The following is a 21,235-nucleotide window of genomic DNA, read 5'->3' on the forward strand; positions in this document are numbered from 1 at the left end:
TAAACCTTCGAAAGGAGGAGAAAATTTGTTGTCGACTAGTTTCCAAAACTAATGAAATCATTCCGTGCGAAACGATTCAGTATGTTTATGATGACGTAACCCGTGTAATGGGAAGTATCAACAATGAAGTTGTCCTGGCTGGAATACAAGACTTAACAAAACATTGTTGCGTTGAGATGAAGGAAAGTGGAGGTTACTTTGACCTGTACATGTAATTTGTAAAACCAAGTTGCTTTTAAATGAGAAACTGCCGTATGTAATACTGCTACTTTACGTCGCAGTATCGCTTCTTGGGTCACTTGCGACGATCAACTGATGAAATGTGACGAACACAATGGTACATCTATATTTACGCAGGATTCGAACCTAGGATCACGGGATCTGGCTGTTAAATATTTGAAACCATCCTCATATTAAGATTCCCGCATTGTATTCCAATGTAGGCATCCAGGGTTGAGGATTTTCCTGAACTAGGATTGTTTATGTAAGTCGTCTTAATCCTTCATTACAATGTTCCTGAGACAGAATTTTTAATGCCAAAGCAAATTACACAGGATTTGTTTTAAAAGTAGTTCTTTCATGATAGGAAATTGATGCACTACCCGAGGGAATATCTACTGCCTTGCAAATAAATTGGAACTTGATCCCTTTAACACGAATCCTTTTCTCGTTTCTGCAGTCAAACTTGAGCCATCGGTTCTATCCCTAAGGATCATATTTCCTTTGAAACCCGGCTCTGCATTTCCGTGCTGAGCATGTCTCCCTTCCTTGCCGTGTCGTACTTGGTCAGGCAAGTCACATTTCCGTTCATCCATATCTGTCGCGCATGAGTAGCGTGGGAATATCGCGAGAAATAGTTTTTGTTCCCAGTCCACACTCTACACGAAGAATAGAGCGTAATGAAGTTGCGTATCTTTTTTTTCTTTTCTTGTCTGTTCTGGAAAATGATCCTAGATAGGTTGTGGGAGGATGAGAATTATAGAGACTGTGCTCCTCACGAATTCAGGTTTCCTAGCTAGTCGGGTCACAGAATACCCACCAGCCGTGCAGCCAATTACACTTCCCTTCTTCCTCGTAGTTCAATAGACTTCCCTCCTTGCGTTAGGGGAAAGATTCGAGGAAAAAGTTCCTGATGAGAATTCGGAAACTTGAATTTTCTTTCGCGTACTCTCGGTCCCCCCCTTTTTTAAATGGAAACACGTCTTGTTTTCTTGCTTCTAACGTTCTGGGGAAGATTAAGCCCCCACCGCAGCAGAAGTCCGCACTTGTAATTGAGGAACAAAGTCTGTTGAAGATCGAGTTCATTATCAGGAAATTTAGTAGCAATAAAAGAGCGAGCAGAATTCTTAACGACGGGAGGGGTGGGATGCTGTGCCGAACCAAGGCGTGATTGATCAACGTTAGAGGAGGAAGATCTTTTGGGGTCTTTGCATTGAGTGTTCTCTTCTCTCTCTGTCTTATCTTTCCCACTTTGTTTTACTACTTTCTCACTCTTTTTCTCGTCCCCCTCCCTCTTTTTCTCGTCCCCCTCCCTCTTTTTCTCGTCCCCCTCCCTCTTTTTCTCGTCCCCTCCCTCTTTTTCTCGTCCCCCTCCCTCTTTTTCTCGTCCCCCTCCCTCTTTTTCTCGTCCCCCTCCCTCTTTTTCTCGTCCCCCTCCCTCTTCTTCTTCACCTCTATCTTCTTCCCCCTATCTTATCTCCCTCTCTCACTTAATGTCTTTTCTATCCCCCTCCCTCCCCTCACATTTTCGTGCAACATTTATATATTTAGAATGTAGAGAGAATAATCTCAACAAATCGAGAAAACCTTAAGAAAAAAATCGGTGCTTTCAAGAGGATAATGATGAAATGAAATTGCACGTAAAACATTGTGATGAAGGAAAATATGCATTTCGAATGTTTAATTATATTTATTTATTTACGGCCCTCAGCAGAGGTAAACCTCCAGTTACAGACGGCAGAAAAAAACAACAAAGGAAGTAATACAATTAGTAAATATATAAACATACATCAAGGGATAATACAAGTAATCAATAATGAAATTAAACAATCTGGCCCCTTCTCTTGTCCTTCACCATACAAGAACAAAGACTTGTGCAATAATTGCAGATATAAATACCTATAGATATATAATTGTAGAATATAATGGAAAATAATTGGGAAAATAGTGATACCGGAATGATTAGTGTATTTGTTGACATAATTCTGATTCAATCATTTTTTATATAGTTTGAATGGCAATGCTAAATCTAAGGCCTGGTTATTCATTAAAAGTGTATTATACAAATCACACATTCTACTTAATGGGTTGCTTTTATATTTCTGAGTTTTAGGAATTTTCGGAATCTGTAAGTTTCGCCCACGTAAATTACTTTTCTCGTATTGAATTGTCGTTGACTGAGGAAATAACTATTGTCTAATATACCGTTTACAGTTTTATGTAAGTATAAGTGATACAGAATATTCCGCCTATTACAAAGGCTCTTAAAATTAAATTCATGCAGCAAATTTTGATATGACACATTATAATGTACTGGCTTATATTTTATATAATATAAATATCTCAAAAAAATTCTTCTGTGCTCGTTCCACGGTATTTTCATGCTATTTGTAGATTGGTGACCATATAATAGAAGCATATTCAAGTCTACTTCTTACAATACTGTTGTATATGGTTGTTATACAGTTTATACTTTTGAAATTCTTAGTATTTCTAATAACAAAGCCTAGTAATTGTATGCGTTATTAACAGCATGTGAGATGTGCTGTTTGAACATCAAGGAAAAATCAATAAAAACACAAAGGTATTTTACTACATATACCTGAGGAAGCAACTGACCATTTACAGAGTATGTATGATGAATAGTATTTCTCTTATTTGTTAACTTATTTATATTAAAACTAAGATCATTTATACAACTCCACACATATAATGCATTTAGATCTTCTTGAAGTTTTAATGTATCTTCTACACTAGTAATTTCTTTATTTTACATCAGCGTAAATAAGGCATTTTGAATACTTCTTAACATAAGATGGCAAATCATTTATAAACAATATAAATAATAGAGGCCCGAGATTTGATCCTTGGGGCACACCCGAGTTCACATAATACTGACGAGATATTGATTGTTTAAATGCTACATATTACTTTCTTCCCTGAAGATATAATTTGAATATTAAATTGATTGTGAACCCAAAAGTTGATAACTTACGTAAAGAAAGATTATGGTTAATTCTATCAAATGCTTTAGCAAAATCAATATAAATTGAATGCACACTTGATCTATTATAAAAGGCATTGTTGACTACTTGGACAAAACGTACTAGGTTAGTTGTAGTGGATCGGCATGTATAAAAGCCATGTTCATTGCTACTTATATAGCTTCTAACATGTTTAAAAATCCTTGAATACAAAATTTGTTCCCACACTTTATATGAACACGTTGTACTTAACCACTTCTTACAGATTTCGATATTTTAATGACCTGCTTGCTAGCCGCTGAATTTTGTGATTAGTCTGTCGGGCTCAATGGTTTAATTTTGTTCTGTTTCATCATTTACCCTCATCACGATTAGCCTGGGCGCTTCTTAAAAATGGTTTCTCTGAATGAATAAAACGTTTGTCATCTTCTTCCATCTTGGCAGGTTTGAAAATCAACCTCGCACCTAGTGTTCGAGCAGCGTGCCTACTTAAACAGTAGTCCCGATGTTTGTTGACCTTCGTGCGATGTAGAAACGTCTTCGTGAGAGCTTAGAACTAGACGGTAATGGCAGTTCTGTCTGTTGAAAGTTTGTCTTCCATCAGGTTGCCATGGCAACCACTCAACCTACGTTTATTCTCATTCGTTGCTCTTATTTTCCATTCCTGGCTGCTTCAGTCATCACTACTAGAGGGACATTCGGCCAATAAAAGTATCTAGGATGGCCTCGCTTCCTCAATTTGTCTTTTGTAACATTCAACTAAAGTTATAATCCTTTCTGGATATGACATGCTTTCAATGACAGCAAGGCGCATTTTGAATGTTTGATATTCAGCATTTAAATTTACACTTCACGGTTAGATATCGTTTTACATCAAGCTCGCTTGAGAGAAAAGTTAGTGTTGCCCACGGGACGAGACGGGACAGGCTTTTAAAAATTCGAGACGAGATTGATCATGTGTCCCGAGACTAACGAATATTTTCGAGACGAGACAGCATTTCATAGCATTTCCACGAGACGAGACAGACCAAAATCTCGTCTCGTGGACAACACTAAGAAAAGTCTTTCACATAAATGCGTATCTGGTTAAGCTTCCGTAACGGATTCCTTGTAATATTGAAACATGAAATTTTATATTCATTTGTTGGCAGCTGAGTTTTGCGTTTTAAGTTCACTTTATGCACAGGTAGGTTAATACGGAACAAAGCCAATGTGAACCGAACCCGGGACTCTTTGGTTACAATGCGACGATGTTACCACTACACCGTCCGGGAGACAAGTTTTAATTCACTCAACTTGCGTGTTGACAAAAGATTGTTTTTTTTTGGTTTTTTTTTATCTGGTGCAGAAGCAAAAGTTAGCAAAGAGAACTAAATATATGCTTACAGGCCGAAACCAAGTGTTAGGTAGTAATCAAAATCTAATTATTGATTACAACTCGATTGAACCAGTTTCCAAATTAAAGTACTTAGGAGTAATACTAACTAACTAACTAACTCTCTAGCCTTCTTAAACCCGAAGGTTCATGGCTGCAGCAACACAGGCCTCTAGCCTTCTTAAACCCGAAGGTTCATGGCTGCAGCAACACAGGCCTTCCATGTTTCCCTATCTTGAGCAAGATCTATATACTCTTTTCCATCCCTACCGATTTCCTTTAGGTCCATCTCAACGTTGTCCCTCCATCTTCGTCTTGGCCTTCCTACAGGTCTCTTACCATCAGGTTTCCCAACAAGAATTCTGTAAACTCCTCTTTCCTCTCCCATTCGTGCCACATGGCCTGCCCACCTAAGTCTTCTTGATTTAATTATTCTAATAATATCTGGACATGAATACAAATTATGTAGTTCTAAATTATGTAACCTTCTCCACTCACCTGTCTCCTCATCCCTTTTAGGTCCAAAGATTTTCCTAAGGATCTTATTTTCAAATACTCTCAATTTATGTTCCTCTTTCAATGTAAGGGACCAAGTTTCGCATCCATATAATACTACAGGCAAAATTACTGTTTTGTATATGTTAACTTTTAGTTTCTTAGATATTAAACGAGAAGATAAAAGTTTATGAAGAGAGAAGTAACATGCATTTCCTGAATTAAGCCTACTTTTTATTTCCTCTTTAATATAATTTTCATTTGTTAATATTACTCCTAAGTATTTGAATTTGGAAACTGGTTCAAACGAGTTGTTATCAATAATTAGATTTTGATTATTACCTAACACTTGGTTTCGACCTGTAAACATATATTTAGTTTTCTCTTTGTTAACTTCCAAACCTATCTCTTTAGCAGTTTTGAAAAATATTTTAGCATTATTCTTAATTGTATTCACATCATCACCCAGTAAGTCTACATCATCTGCATATGCTAACAACTGAGTCACACCATTTAATTCTAGTCCTTCTTTAGTTTCTTTTGCCTTCCTAACAGCATATTCTAAGGCAAAATTAAAGAGCAATGGAGATAATAATAGGAGTAATACTAACAAATAAAAATGATATTATGATATTAAAGAGGAAAATAAAAACAGGCTTCATTTAGGAAATGCGTGTTACTTTCTCTTAATAAACTTTTATCTTCTCGTATAATATCTATGAAAATAAAAGTTAAAAATATACAAAACCGTAACGTTACAGATCGTTACGAAACAGTTATTTGCCTGTAGTATTATATGGATGGGAAACTTGCTCCCTTGCTTTGAGAGAGGAACAAAAATTAAGTGTGTTTGAAAAATGAAATCCTTAGAAAAATATTTGGACCTAAAAGGGATGGGGGACAGGTGAGTGGAGAAGGTTTCATCATAAATTAGAACTACACAATTTGTGTTCATGTCCAGATATTATTAGAATGATTAAATCAAGAAGACATGGACATGCCATGTGGCACGAATAGGAGAGGAAAGAGGAGTTGACAGGATTCTTGTTGGGAAGCCTGATGGTAAGAGACCTGTAGGAAGACCAAGACGAAGTTGGAGAGATAACGTTGAGATGGACCTAAAGGAAATCTGTAGGGATGGAAAAGGGTAGATATATCTCTCAGGATAGGGACAAATGGAAGGCCTATGTTGCTGCAGCCATAAACCTTCGGGTTTAAGAAAGCTAGAGAGTTGGTTAATTATCGGATATAGAATTTTGCGTATCAAGCACATGAAATATTGTAATTCTTAAGTGCGGTGTTATTTGCAGTTTTTGAAATTGATAGTAATTTGTTTTTAAAGAAATCTAGAATTTTGTGTAACGTAATGTCGATAGAACATTGCCGCTGTTAAGGACACTTTTTTTTTAAAAAAAAAAATGTTGTTTTTCAGGATTGGGTGTAAGTTCTAATTTCAGTGTGTTTCTTTAACTATAATAGTCTCTGACAACGGCGATTTACACCTGACTACTGAAACCTTGAAATTGCATCGGAATTTGTTTCCCTTTGAACCGCCCTTTTGGGTTCAAGTAGCTCACTACCATTAAATTATTCGAAAACTGTGACTTCTGTTGTGGACATTCTGTACATATGTATTGTCGCTGACTTAATTCAGGTATTCCTAATGTTACCTTTCTATTCCTCTCGTCTAATATAAAAAAATCTAAATGTTCCAATATACAAGACAGTAATTTTGCCTGTTTGTGAAACATGGTCCGATACTAATGGTAAATTAAGTGTTTGAAAATATATTTTTCAAGAACTATATTTGGACCTAAATGAAGTGAAACAGCAGGCGAGTAGAGAAGTTAATAGAATTCTGACCTGCATAATTATATTCATTCCCTGATATTATTAGATAAATTAAATCGAAGACGACTTAGGTGGAGAGGCCATGTAGGAAGCATGGGAGAAGGTAGAAAAGTTGACTGAATTCTTGTTAGGAAACATAGTGGTAAGAGACCCGTGGCAAGACTAAAATGAAGATGAAATGACAATATGAAGATCGACCTGAAAGAAATTGGTCAGGATAGGCAAGAGTGAATTGATCTTGCCCAGTATAGACACACATGGAAGACATATGAGGGGATCAGAGCACAAGTGGCGACTTCAGTTTTCGTGGAAATGGAGTTTCATGTACAAGTTATTTCGAAGCCAACAGTTTTCATAGCGGAGATATCACACGCTATTTGACGCGAGTGGACGTCTGGCCGGGCGCCAAGCGGGTCGCCGACAGGCGCACAAAGGACAGAAAAAACGCACGGTATAACTTAGAACTGTGAAGTATCAACATTTCAATGCTAGAAGTAAGTATATCTTAAGTTTCAAATTCTTGCTCAGAGGCACCACTGCCCTTTTCTCAAAACTGTCTTGAATGGAGGTACCCCATCCAGTTGTACTCTGAACCCCTCATATGTTGCTTCGGCAGTAAACCTTCGGGTTTAGGAATGCCGGTTGGTTATGTATTGGCACGCTGTTAAGATCCGTCTAACCATGCCAGACCTTCAGACGTCGTGCTGCAACTGAAATGTAACTTTTCTTTTCCCTCATCCAGGCCAGAGGAATCCTCTTTCGCCTTCATTAGCATGACCTCATGAATTGTATTACCGACGGTTTCGTCAGAGCTGTTGTGTGGGCTCGGTTACTCGGCCCAGCCCAAAACTCAATGCCAAGGAGCGAGTGCGCCTTGTTGCTCGAAGCCACGCAAATTGAACACCGAACAAGGCAACACCACAATAAGTGTCATTCCTTTCCTAAACTCGACCAGTGACCTATTTATAAACCATTGCTCGACTTACCTCTTCTCCAAATATCAAATACACGCATGCATGAGATGGTTAGTGTGCGTTTTGCAGCTAAATATTGGCGTTCGTTATCGACTAACTGCTGCCATAAATATTGATGCAATGTTTGTATCACTTGTATTAGAAAGGCTGGCACATACAGGACTTCAACGGATGATAATTGATTGATTTGGTTTATTTTACTTTGCTTTTCTGCCATTTTTGACTAATCCCGAAGATGAGGATGAGTGATGACGTGATAAAGTTTATGAATGCTCAAGCTGGGACTCGAACCCGCTACCCTTGGCGTTGTAGCACGCTGCGATAAGCATTCCGCCATGGAGATCTTTTGCAAAAACCTGAAACTATTAGTCAAGGAATTTTGTTTGGCAAAGTGAATAGCAGCTCTTGATTTCTGGTTACTGTTCAAATTAATTAATCATAAGTCAGTATTGAAATTCTTCGTGGGCCTGACCGTTAGAAGAAGAAATAAAAATTTAGTATTGCTTTCTTAGCAGCTCGTTCAGAGAAATCTTTCCTGGAAATACTGTAATTATTTGTTGTGCTTGGTAATTGAAACATCATGTGTTGTTGACAGTTTTTCCGCCGATCAAAAGCTTTCTCTGGTCATCCCGAAGGCATTTAACTTAATGGCGTGTTGAAAGCCAGGAAACTCCATTGAAGGTGTTGTCAGCAAGGCAGCTGTTTTCGACAGCCGCGGCTTTTTATCAAGGAGCCTCGTGCGGTTTATCGTTTCCTGAATCCTTAAGGACTGCGAGGAAGAGAAGAGGCACATCTTGGGTGATGACATTTCTCCCCTTCTCGATCTTAGTTTTCCTTTCTGTTCGGTGTTTCGTTCGAAAACTTGTACACAACTTTGCTGATGAATATCGTAATTAACGATACTGTACTTTGGCACTTAATATTCAGGAAAGAGGACGCCCGCTTTTACTGAATGAATTATTTTACTTCGCATTTCTGCCACTTTTGGCTAACTGCGAAGATGAGGCTGAATGTTGATAAGATGAAATAGATGAAGGGACAATCTCAAACACATGTGGACAAAACACAACGCAAGTCCCATGGAGGATTTTACCGGCCATGGGTCCAGACGGCAGAGCCTCGCTAGTTTGCAAAATGCAGTCCAGGGTTTACAAAGTGGAAGTGTGTTAACTTTTGGGTGCTTTACCACAAGGTTTTCCCAATACACCTTACTACGCTTTTTTTTAAGAAAGTGCAGGTAGTGAAACATGTTCAATACATGAAGCTGCAAATATCACCCATACGAGGTTGTAGAAAGTTTTCCAAACAAGTATATTCAGTATACAATTTGTGAATGCCATAAACGAATTAATTACCTGGCTACTCTTCCATACCATTAATCTTATCTGATTGTATGGTACGTTGTGCACAGATAGACCAATCGGGAGTGAACCTACAGTTCGAAATTAAATCCGACAGTTCTGGTTTGTAACGATCATGTTGAATTGTTATAACCCAGAATTGTATGTAACTACTTCCACCGGCGTTCGAACCCGCCTCTGATTACAAGGCGACAGTTTTTTCACACCACATGGGTCAAGGATTTGATGGGTGGCGTATATATATATTTTTTATCTTCCCACTCATTAGTCTTGTTTACGTCGCGCTCTACCAATTTTTGTCAAATCTCGATGGTGAGGATGAATGATGGTTTCAGGGACAGTCTAACACATCCCCAGGTCAGGACTTAGGTAACGAGACCGTAAGCACGTATGCTCTCAGCCACCTTGTCGGCTTTGCATACTTTCTTTCTAATTTTTATTTGTGTATTTTTTTCATATTAACGATCATATTTATTTCATCGAAATTATATCATCTTTGTCATCAACCAAGAAATATTTTAGTATGCGCATACAAAATCTCATATACTAGTACTAGAACATTTGTTTTTGAAACGAATGTTTCTCCCTGCCAGAGTTGAAACATGTCTGCTTCCAGACCTTCATTTTGTAAAAAGTTTATTGTGGCTTTAGTTATAACATCCATGACAAGCAATTCTTCAAACTTGGCAAATTCCTCGCGAGTCGTTATTTGTCTTCGTCAAACAATCCAACACGAAATGTGCACCTGCGTCTGAAACCAGAGCGGTAACTGAAGTATAGGTCTTCATTATTGCATGTGGTGAAAGCACCGATGTCTGCTGGCGAAATTGATAATTGTTCATTACATGCTAATAGTTTGTCATTGAGATTTAATTACTGAACATGTACTGTAGGTAGTAATTATCAGTTAGATTTTTTTACTTTTAGGATTTTCATAAAGTGTTCTTGCTTCATAAATAATGCAACGTTCCACCAGCGTGCTACACACTGCACGCTACACCAGTAGGCGATGCAAAAGTGTACCCATGTACGCTAGCTTGTAACTAGCCGTAGACATGTACTATAAGTATCTCAGTACTTGCGGGGTTTAGCAAGGAAAGTTAAAAGGTCAACCAGTAAAACTATTTATCTTTATCCACACCTGTAAATTACCTGTTTAGCACACTTACACCAGATGTCATCACTGCTCTGAAGGTCTAGATAAGGGAGGACAGGGACCATTCATTTGTTCCTCACAGTGAGGTGCCTGGGGGGTATTAGGGACCTTGTTTAATTTAGGACATCAGTTAGTGCTTGTATCCAATAGCTGGCTTTGTAGTAGTCACGTGTCGCGCTGACTGAGGACAACGTGCGAAAGCGCCCAGGTCAATTTCGTGGGACGGGCCGGGGAGCCCGTGGAATCGCAAAGGTGTTGGGAGCAAAGGACGCCGCGGGCCACTCGGACTACTGCAAGGGAACGGACAGGTCCGTTGGTATGTCCAGGCAGTGGTTAGAGACGACGAGGTACAAATGATTGGTCTCGGAGCACCCAGGAGACTTGGGCTTAGGCCGCCACGGCCTAAGGGAAACCGTTCAAGCTCGTATTGGGAAGACCTGGTGGGTAGGTTATCTGCTTCTCTTCTTTTTTCCTTCATTCTGGCTGCTTGGCTATCAAATTAGATCTAGGAACCAGATTATTCGCAGTCGGCATCTGGCAGTCGACTGAGCTCCGGGCCTCGCTGCTTCGCTTATATACTGTCTAGTGGCAGCACTGAGGCGGTGGAGAAGATCGGAACTAAGCTCTCTGCAGCGTTGCAGACTTCCTTCAATTTACGAGATGCAACTTGTGCGTTAAGAAATATCATGTTTTTCATCGTAAAGACCACTAGCATGTGGCGATACAAACTTAACAGTTGTGTGCTAAACTAAACATGTTACAGTAATGAATTTACAATCTATGTACAAGACAAAAAGGTTCAACAATGCCACTTACATATTAAGCAACAATTAACTGCGCATAAGATTAAACAAAAGATGACTGAATACGTAAACCTCGCAGGGCATTTAGCATGCCTGTGTTACAATAAACTATGCACAACAATATAAGTTTCATACTTAACAACAATGCACTCAAAATTAGATAAAGATAAACCAAAAATATAAGCCTCGCAGGGCATTTCGCAAGCATTAATAATTATACATTAAAGAATATGGCGATCATGCAGGATCGCTAAATGTGGTGACCACGCAAGGTCGTTACAATAAATTTAAGAAGGCGTGGGTAGGTTCTATGTAGCGAAAGGGTTAAATAAACATATCCTCAATGAAGTGCTTACATGCAGATAACCCAGACGTTGAACTTGTCTGCAAAAAGAGAGTATATTTTATGCTCAGATAGGCTAATTGGAACTGGACCTACAATTTAAAGTGGGGTCCTAGTCACTATGTGACTGCACCGGAAATCGAACCCGGCACCCTTGATTACAAGGCAATGGCATATTACTACGCCTTCGGGGAGGCCCTGTAATGAGAAGGGAAATGTGTAATGCACGGCTGTCCATGTTTTTAATATGTCCCGTCTTAATGTTGGTAGAATATTTTGAGCCATTATCTTTAGTGCAAGTATAATAATATGACCAGCCAGTGAAGTAGTTATTGACCCTGCATATAAAGAAGTTTGAACGCCCCTGGTCTAAGTAACGATTAACAGTGATGGTGGGAACCAGTAATAGCTTCTAAAGGGGTATAAAGAACTCATCATTACACTTCTGATCTTGTTTCTTCTCCGTAAGAAAGTTATCTGTCCGTTGCCACTGGTTTTTCTCTCCTCCACTAATTTCTTCAGACATTGCTCAGCATCGCCCTTTTACCTCTTTTTTTTGGGGGGGGGGTTCGACGTACCTTTTTCTTTCTCTCTCGCATGCTCACGGTCGTCCTGAATTTTCCGGCTCCATTTTGTATTCACCTCGTAGAAAGGAACGTTACATCAATAGAGTTGCGTCCATGGGAAACAAAGTTCTCAAAGAATACGATGAAAAACTCAGTTGTCAGGAAGGGTTTTGGCATCAGTGATGTCCTGACGAGCAGTGCTACAATTGCCCCGACTCCCCTTTGAACCACTATTTCAAGTTATTTAGGTAGTTCACAAGAGGTAGATTCAATGATACTAGGTACTAAAAGCCTCACCCTGAATACCGACTCATTTTGTCGCCGAAGGTTTTGAGTTCGACTGCCGTCCTTCCAGTGTACTTCAGTCAAAAAATGCAATTTTACATCAGAACGTTGTTTACGCTTATTTTAATAGCGAACATTACAGACATGATATAAATGTCGGATCATCGCTGTTTAAAATCTTTACACATGCCCGATATGAAATTATAGTGGTGTTTTTCTTTCAGTGTGACTTACAGGAAAACAACAGAAAGTCGCAGTTTGTGACTTAATGTGCTTTTCCCAGAACACCCTAGATATAACCATGTACCCTAATCGCTGCGATAAACTCAAGCAGGTTGAAAGGCCATCCATGTTAAGTAAAGGATACAAATAAGCAGTAAGTGAAGTGCAATGAAAAGAATCCACGTGAAAAAATAGTAAATGAAATATTGAAACTGTATTTTTGTTTTTCTTGAGGATTTTGGAACTATGTTTAGAGCGTTAGCGAAATATTTTTTATAGTATTAAACCTTCATTTTAATGAAGAAAATGTCTAGACCCTAAGTAAGTAAATGCCATTGTACTTAATGTACACGAGGACGTCCCATTTGTAGTTATTTACATAGTGAGATAAATCATTCCCCCCTGAAAACTAACTGAAGAAAATATTTCAAGCTAATTTTTATAATCAGATACGTTAATCGGGAATGCACGCTCAATTTAATGTGGAATCCGAACCACAGAAATGGACCCCATACTGGAATCTAACCCCGAACCTCCGTGGTTTCAAGGCAACACTGCTTTAGTCGAAAGTGAGCTCAAACCAGGTAGTTTTGGTATGTGTAGCAGTTGCCATCACAAGCAAGATACGCCTGAAACTTGCTCAGAAGATCGTGAGCTGGAAGGTCTCTCATGAACATTCATCTACGGTTGTTTCCTTTGGTGACCAACCTTGGTTTACTCCAAGGGGGAGTTTTCTCTCTTTGGTAAGAAAGTTCTACGTGCGTGGGGAAAGTAATGATGCGTCATCAGCATTAGAAAGGTCTTTTCCTCCCTAACGTAACGCCCTTCCTCGGCGCGGCAGGCGTGGATCAAACAAGATTACCTCGGAAAAGGACGCGAGACTGAGACCCTCCACACTCTGTTGCCATAGCAACTTCGTACAATATTTAGCTTGTTACGTGAAAGGGATATATATATAAAGAATATGAGCTTGGGTGTCACCTAGATCCCAGGTCTTAACCTTGGAACAAACTTCAGCCTGAAGCCATTTGTACCAAGTAGAAGACGCATTAGACGGAAGTCTACTTCAAATGTAGATACGTGAAGATACTCGTGGTAACTACTATTGCTTCCATAACGAGGATTCTCCATCAAGCACTCGAATGTAATTTTTTTTTGTCATCGTCGAGTTATGTGCGCTCTTTTTACACTAGGTACCGAATCATGTTGCATAGAACTGCCAACCTCCGTAGTGGAGTGGTTAGCACAGCGCTACGACGTCAGGAGTCCTGACATGTGTCTTTTGTGTGTGTGTCCCTTCAACAATTTGATCGTATCATCATTCATCCTCATCTCCGCGATTAGCCAAAAGTTGTAGAAAAGTTAAGTAAAATAAACCAAATCAATCGATTAAATCCCCTGGAGAACTTTTTCTATGAGCAAAATAATGATAGACTGTCGAATTCCTTCTAAGCTTTCAACTCATATCTATTACGAACCTAAATTGTGATCCTAAGTAATGTGCATGCATGCTACATATGACGATGCTAACAGTTGTCTCTGATACCACTATATCGACCTGATTATGTATAAATGTCGTATGCAATTGTGATCCTGCATCGCGTAGTTTAATATAACCAGGATAAAATTCCAGTTTTGTCAGGGTTGATAGTGTCAAATATTCGCAGTGATATGCCCTTGATGTGGTTTGTACTGTGTTATATATATGTCGAGAAGAGTCCGAGACTGGCAAATCTCGACTCATATTGATACCACACTTTCCTCCTGAATGAGTATAATTTTTCACTTTAATTCATGTCAAATTCCAATAGGGGCCTCCCCGATGGCGCAGTGGTAGCGTCTTCGCCTTGTAATCAAGGGGTCTCGGGTTCGATACCCGGCAGAGGCACAAGTGGTTCGGATCCCACTTTAAACTGTAGGTCCAGTCCCGATTAGCCTCACTGTGCATAAAGTGGACTTAAAACACCAAATCAAAAACAACAATCAAATTCCAATATTTCCATCTGATACGTTCTCGCTATTGCTCTTGCTTTCCACAGAATATTTGTGCGTAGTGTTCAATCAACTTGCCATTGAGAATGATGATGCTAAGTGGTATTTTTGTCGCTAAAAAGTATTTTTAAAAAAATGTTACTTCGGTGTCTGTCAAGGGTATTTTGTTTCTCGTGGCAATTTCAAATTATTTCTTGAAGTAGCGCATACTGTCTGGAATTAATATAAACTATGTTCGTAACAAGAATAAAGTTCTCAGTGCCACCTAGCGTTGAAGACATTTAGGTCTCGCCATATTCTCGATCTCGGCTATAGTGCATGTGGTATGATCAGCTCCACGGTCGGACCACATTTGCCCCTTCCAGGGTCCCCATTCATTGAACCCCAACGGAAAAATTCCCACCCGAAGAGTAGTAACCAGACTTCATATCGATTCGACATTCCGTCTGCCAACAAAATAGCCGAAGCATATAAAATGTTCCAATTCAAACAAAATGAATGTGGCTATTGGATCAATAGTTAACGTTCGATACCGTCATCGTATTTGGAATGTCTTCGATAGTAGCGGTTCTAAAGTGGTAATGTAAATGATCTTCATAAATAATATTTTTCGTTTAACTTCATTTTTCAGCAGTTCACAGAAGGCATGTTAGTAGGTAAGGGCAGTGACACTTTTGGTTTTTGGCTGTGGCGACTCTGAAAGCAATTCAGAGAATGGCTGCTCGTCACTTCCAAAGAATTGTGACACTCCACACAAGAGGAAGTGCATTTTAAGAACCTCGTCTGACTCTCCTCGTTTTAAAATAGTTCTTTCTAGGTAGGATGAGACGTAAGGTTGCTTGTACTGGGGTGAGATGGTTACGACTCTCGTGCTGGGATTTACACGCTGTTGATTTAATTACACACATTCGAGGCTAGAGATTGATGGAAGGGTACATTGCGTAGCATAGTGGTTAACTTAAGTCTTGAAGCTATTGAATATAACTCTAAACAAAATTAACACTCAGGATAGAGTAGAAACCTTTGGGTTGCTGGCACAGTTTATGTAGGACACTTCTCGCCTAACTTGCTTAGATTCTGGAGTAGTGTAATGTACCCAGCTTTGATCGCAGCTCTTGATCTGTTTATAGCCTGTTTTACCTACTCTCAAAGGTTGAGAAGAAGATAAAGAATATGTAAAGATAGGCTGTTGGTATTGCTATGTGGAGATATTGTCTTTGTTAATGTCTTTAATGGAGTTTTTGTAACGTGAAGTTGTAAGTTACAATAAATTGTTTTTAGTAACCATTTTGCCTAATTGATGATCTTTACGCTTACCTTCATGCATTTTTACTTTTTACGATATTTAATAGTTTCTTGTTGCAAATTTCAATAGCTTGTGATCCCACGCGGAGGTTAGAGTGAGGTAACCTAGGTTCCAAGATTTTGTATATTTTTCAGAACTGCTACTCACGTGAAAATCTGAAAAGTTCGAGAAATTAACTCGTTGAAGATGGCATGGGGAAAGTCTGTGAATTTTGAAAACATAACTAAGAACATAGTTTTGAAAATCGACGGTTTTTGTATTTGTCGAGATTTAGGAATCAAAATAAGTTCAGCTTTTTCCTTGGACCAGCTTCTTGATGGGAAATGTGCTATGTTTATATAGACTATTTTTACCTGTATTCATTTACTTTGATCAATATTCATTAAACTTTATTGTCTTTGTAAGTTGTAAGTTTGACTTCAGATGCATTTGCGTTTCGAGATATATTCCTTTCCCAGATTCTCTGGAGTAAGAGAACGCGAACGCGTTCTGTGCGCATGTTGAAGGATGTGCGCCTCGTCCAATGAACGCGCGGAAGGGAGGGGCATCCACGGGAGGGGGCGACTCGACTGCTCATTCGCGGTCCAGTAGTTCTGTAGTAAACATGTCAGCTCGCAAGTCTAGGGGAACTCTGCATTCAGGAGAGTGCCTCATAGTGTTGAATGTGTTCGAGAACAACTTGTTTGAAAAGTTTAAAACACATGGCTTTGTTTTTTTACAAATGTTTAAAACGTTTAAAACAAAGTGTTTTAAACATGTTTTTCAGACTTGTTTAAAACACATTTTGATACATGATGTTTCATAGTTTGTGGTTATTTGCATGTTTTTTGAAAATGTATGTTTAAATTTGTTTTATTTTTTTTTCTGTTTTTCGTAGCATCAAAAGACAAATAAACGTGCAATATTATTTGTTATTTGTGTAAAACAATACACTGGCCATTGTTAAGAATAAAAGAAGAAATTGGCAGCAGAAAGCGTTTTGCTTTACGGCCGTTACACCGCGCAGCACTTCGTTGCTTTCATCAGGCACCCTTCCCCACCTAGTCTGGCCCCGCCCACAAGCTTTCCCCTCTGCGCGTCGGTACTCCAGAGAATCCGGAAAAGCAGTTATAGTTAATGTTTATATGTTGTCTTTATTTATACTTCGGTTAATTTACGTCGTTTTTCTACTTATCAGGTTAGTCGTGACAGTGAGGATTAATTTATGAAGTATGGCAGTTACATGTACTTTACTCAGGATTTTAACTTGCAACTTAGGCTGATTTTCTGCATACTTTAGCGTATAACTTTTTTCTTTAAATTAAATTACGCTTGGGGGGTGGGGGGTAGGGACGCCATCACATCACCCTACACTTAGGTGGAATGTTTAGATACATGTTTTAGGGCGATGTCTTTGAGTTAACTCCTTAAATTATGTTCAGAAGTGTCCGATTACCAATTTATTCTCTGTTGCAAACAAATGCAAGTGATTTTGGAGAAATGCCATTGGTTAATACAGATTGAGGTTGTTCTGCAACTTTGACATATGGAGCGTCGGATAAAGCCAGACGCTCCTATATTGAAGTCAATGGATATTTTTTGATGAAGTGTATCCTATACCAAATCATCATATCTGTGGAACAATTAATCGATAGGCAACTTCACAAGTCACGTGCTTTTGTTTATATTGAAGGTGTTCGTATAATAGCGTCACATGTTCGTTTGTGAACTGTAATTATAGTTAGTATTTGTCGGTTGCTAAATGTTACTAATATTTTGCATTTCTCTTTTTTCAGCCGTCAAAACTAAACGTTCACAAAAACGACAATGAGAGCTGGGACTACACGAACCCGAACCTAGGTAAGTGTACATCTGAAAAAAAAAGAAAAGACAAAATTAATTTCTTTAAGAGATTGAGATTTGTTGTATTGTTTATACAAAAAAGAAAAGAAAAAAAAGCGACCGCCATTCCTTTGTGTGAGGACAGTGTACTCAACACGCTGGACACAGTACACACAGCCCACGCACAGAGATCTCACTCCTGCACCGTGACTTCTCCAGCTGAAAAATCGATAGCAGAGGTTGAGAACTTAAATTTTCCCATTTGCAAGTTAATGAAGCGGGTGTGAGGACTCTGGTGAGCTCTTTTGGGGGAGGGGCGGGCACTTGACATGCACACACCCTCATAACTGGCTGGCTGGAAGTCATCACGCGACTTACAGTCCAAACACACTACTAAAAAGAAAATAATTCCCATTCAACAAGCAGAAACGTTAATTCCAGTATTATGCTCGACACGGTTCTGAATGAAAATATCTAAATCAATACTTTCCCTCGAAAGTTTCACGGTTGCTCTTCCATTTCTCATGGCGGCAGATTTGGGTTCGGAGTTCTCCAGAATCCCGGTCCTTGTATAATTAAGTTCGCTGGGGGATTTTTGCCGCGGTACAGTGACGTCGCGAGAATATTATATTTAGTTCATTTTCCGACTTGATGCATTTTGCCCAGGAGTAATGCCGAGAGTACATTTACACAACCTCAATTACAAAACAAGGGAGAGTGTAAGCTTTAAATCTAACTTAGGCCGGAAGCAAGCAGTTACGCAGTGGTGGTAGATGGAGAGAAGGCATTGCGACAACTGCAGATGTCTGCCCATGCAGTTCAAGAAATATTGAAAGAAAAGTGCACACACACACAAAGCAGCACAGTAGAATCCGAAATGAGGAAGCAATTTAAGACAGTTCTGCAAGCTTGCTTAGATATGATTCAAAAGAATTCTTTAGTACAGGGCTATTCTAAATGATCTTCCCGATTTCAAAGTTTAATATCTCACGTTTATTTAGTCACAATGACATTCAAATTATTTTAAATGAAAGTAAAACTCAAAAAGTTTTAGTGTCTGGCAAAGCTGACGTTTAGTTACGCATTCTGTCGCTAGGGCGACAATAAATCAAGATGGCTGGAATCGAAGACGGGAGAGCATTTTGTGTCTTGGAATTTCATGTCCAACAGTCAGTTATTTGTGTCCAACGAAGTTATAGGACGAAGTTCGGGTTAGATCCACCAAGCGGTCACTCAATTCGGAAGTGGCATAGACAATTTAAAGAAAGTGGGTGTATCTGCAAGAGGAAATCAACAGGCCGGCCAGGAGTTAAGTGATGAAACAGTTGATCGGGTGCATGCGACTTTTGTCAGAAGCCCCAAAAAAATCAACGGTTCGTGCAAGCAGAGAATTGAACTTGAAGCAGACAACAGTGTGGAGGATTCTGCGAAAACGTTTGAAATTTCACCCTTATCGATTGCAAATGTTGCATGCACTTAAACCTACTGACAAAGATAAGAGACTTGAGTTCTGCGTTGCTATGCAAAACCTTTTGTAAAGAGATGGTTTCATTGAGTCGGTTGTCTTCAGTGATGAAGCTACCTTCCACCTTTCGGAGAAAGTAAACAAACAAAATGTGAGGATTTAGGCTTTGGAAAATCCCCATGGTTACGAAGAACACGTCCGTCATTACCCCAAGGTGAAAGTGTTTTGTGCGGTTACCTGTAACAAGGTGTATGGCCCTATGTTCTTCGAGGAGGACACTGTAAACGGACTTTCCTACCTTCACATGCTGCAGACATGGCTCTTCCCGCAGCTGGAAGAGGACATGGAAAATTTTATTTTCCAGCAGGACGGGGCACCCCCACATTGGCACCGGGATGTCAGGAGGGAACTCAACAGAAGGTTACCAAATCAATGGATAGGACGAGCTAGTCGTGAGGATCAGGTTCTGCTTCCTTGGCCCCCCCGTTCGCCAGATATCACCCCGTGTGACTTTTTTTGTAGGGTGACATGCAAATTATTTTAAATGAAAGTAAAACTTAAAAAGTTTTTTTTACATACATACATGTTATGTTCCACGTCAAAGGTGCTCAATATGAGTGCCTTTTGTAATTCGGCACACATCAAGCCGATAGTCAAATTCTTGCCACACACATCCCAACATCTCAGAGTCAATGGACGCAACTGCTTCTTGGATGCGTACTCGAGGTTCAGGTAGGTTGTTAGGTAGGGCAGGCTCATACACTTTTTCCATGTCCATGTATCGATGTGCATAGGTACAGAGGGATTACAGTATATTCCATGAAAATATTGCTTCAAGCTGTTTCAGATATTCAATTAGTAATGCAGCATTTGTAACTTCTCTGTTGAAATTACTCATCGCCACTTTCCCATTGGTATTTCAATGTTGTAGTACGACATTGTGTAAGTGGTACTGGTAGATAAAAAGACTAATTTTTGCGCACACTCGTCATTGGTAAATTAAACTTCTAAAAAATTCCTCCTATTTACTTACTAGCTTTGCTTTTCGTCTTCTATAGTGTTCACGAAACGCAATCCTCTGTTGATGACTTTGTGAATACGTCAGAAGACCCAAATGATGTTTACTTTATAGTGGCTGCGGCAGAATATGTTTTTTTTTTAAAAAAAAAAAAATTGCATGTGCCACGTATTGCAACAGGAAGTAACAAACTTCGATACACAACTAATACTGTTCTAGATTCACGTTATTTCAACTTTTAGGACGTTACTTTTTTCTGGAAGTAACTGCGAAAACAGACTTCCAGAAAAGTTAAACGAAATGCATTGCTTTTAATTGTTGTGGCCGACTCGTTGACGGGAGTGGTTAACACAGCGTGCTAGTGACGCCAGGGATCCCGGCCCTGGTATGGGTGCTCTTTGCGAGTTTCCTTACACCAATTTCATCGTAAAGCGACGCTAAAGAACAAAATCAAATTAGTTTTTTTTTTGTTCATGCAGTTGGGTTATGGGATCATTTGTTGTGAAAAGTGAATCAAAACAGTAACAGCCTCAATCATTTATTAATGAATAAGAAGTATTATGGGCTAGCGCTAGAGAATTGCAAGTGGCAAGCTAACCCATATCATTGTAGTTTTCCTTCGTCCAAACACCAGAACGGGTAGCGCTACTGTTCGTGACGTTGCACGTAATTGCACTTTCAGATTCCTGATTTATTTTATATTGTGTAATGTTACATGTTGACTGCAGAAAATAATTTTCGCTGAAAACTCGTCCCAGTCAGGGCTTGATTTTAGAAGGAAAATGCTTGCTTCCTACATTTTTTTTGAAACTTTTATTTTTATCCCATGGGAAATCAGCCACTGTAGCCGTTATTGAAATCCGGAGACTTGCTTCTAATTGTGTGGCAACGCCAGGGCCATGTTTGCTGTCACAGACAGGCCTTTACATGAATGGGCGACCCTCTGTCAGCCCGTCATCAGTTACTGACAACCAATGGGGACCACGCAGTGAGAGGAGA

General features: G+C 39.3%; 1 protein-coding gene across 6 annotated transcripts in view; it reads left to right on the forward strand.

Moving 5' to 3' along the window:
• The window catches only part of sm (heterogeneous nuclear ribonucleoprotein L), a 190,730-nt gene that overhangs the window by 102,447 nt on the left and 67,048 nt on the right, over positions 1-21,235 (forward strand). For all 6 annotated transcript variants that reach the window (XM_083111490.1, XM_083111493.1, XM_083111488.1 and 3 more), the window contains one exon: positions 17,708-17,771. In XM_083111490.1, the coding sequence (XP_082967616.1) occupies positions 17,708-17,771 (64 nt within the window). The remainder of the gene's footprint in view (positions 1-17,707; positions 17,772-21,235) is intronic.

The sequence above is a fragment of the Lepisma saccharinum genome, chromosome 25 (genome assembly GCF_977018435.1).
Source record: "Lepisma saccharinum chromosome 25, izLepSacc3.1, whole genome shotgun sequence".
Taxonomy (NCBI): Eukaryota; Metazoa; Arthropoda; class Insecta; order Zygentoma; family Lepismatidae; genus Lepisma; species Lepisma saccharinum.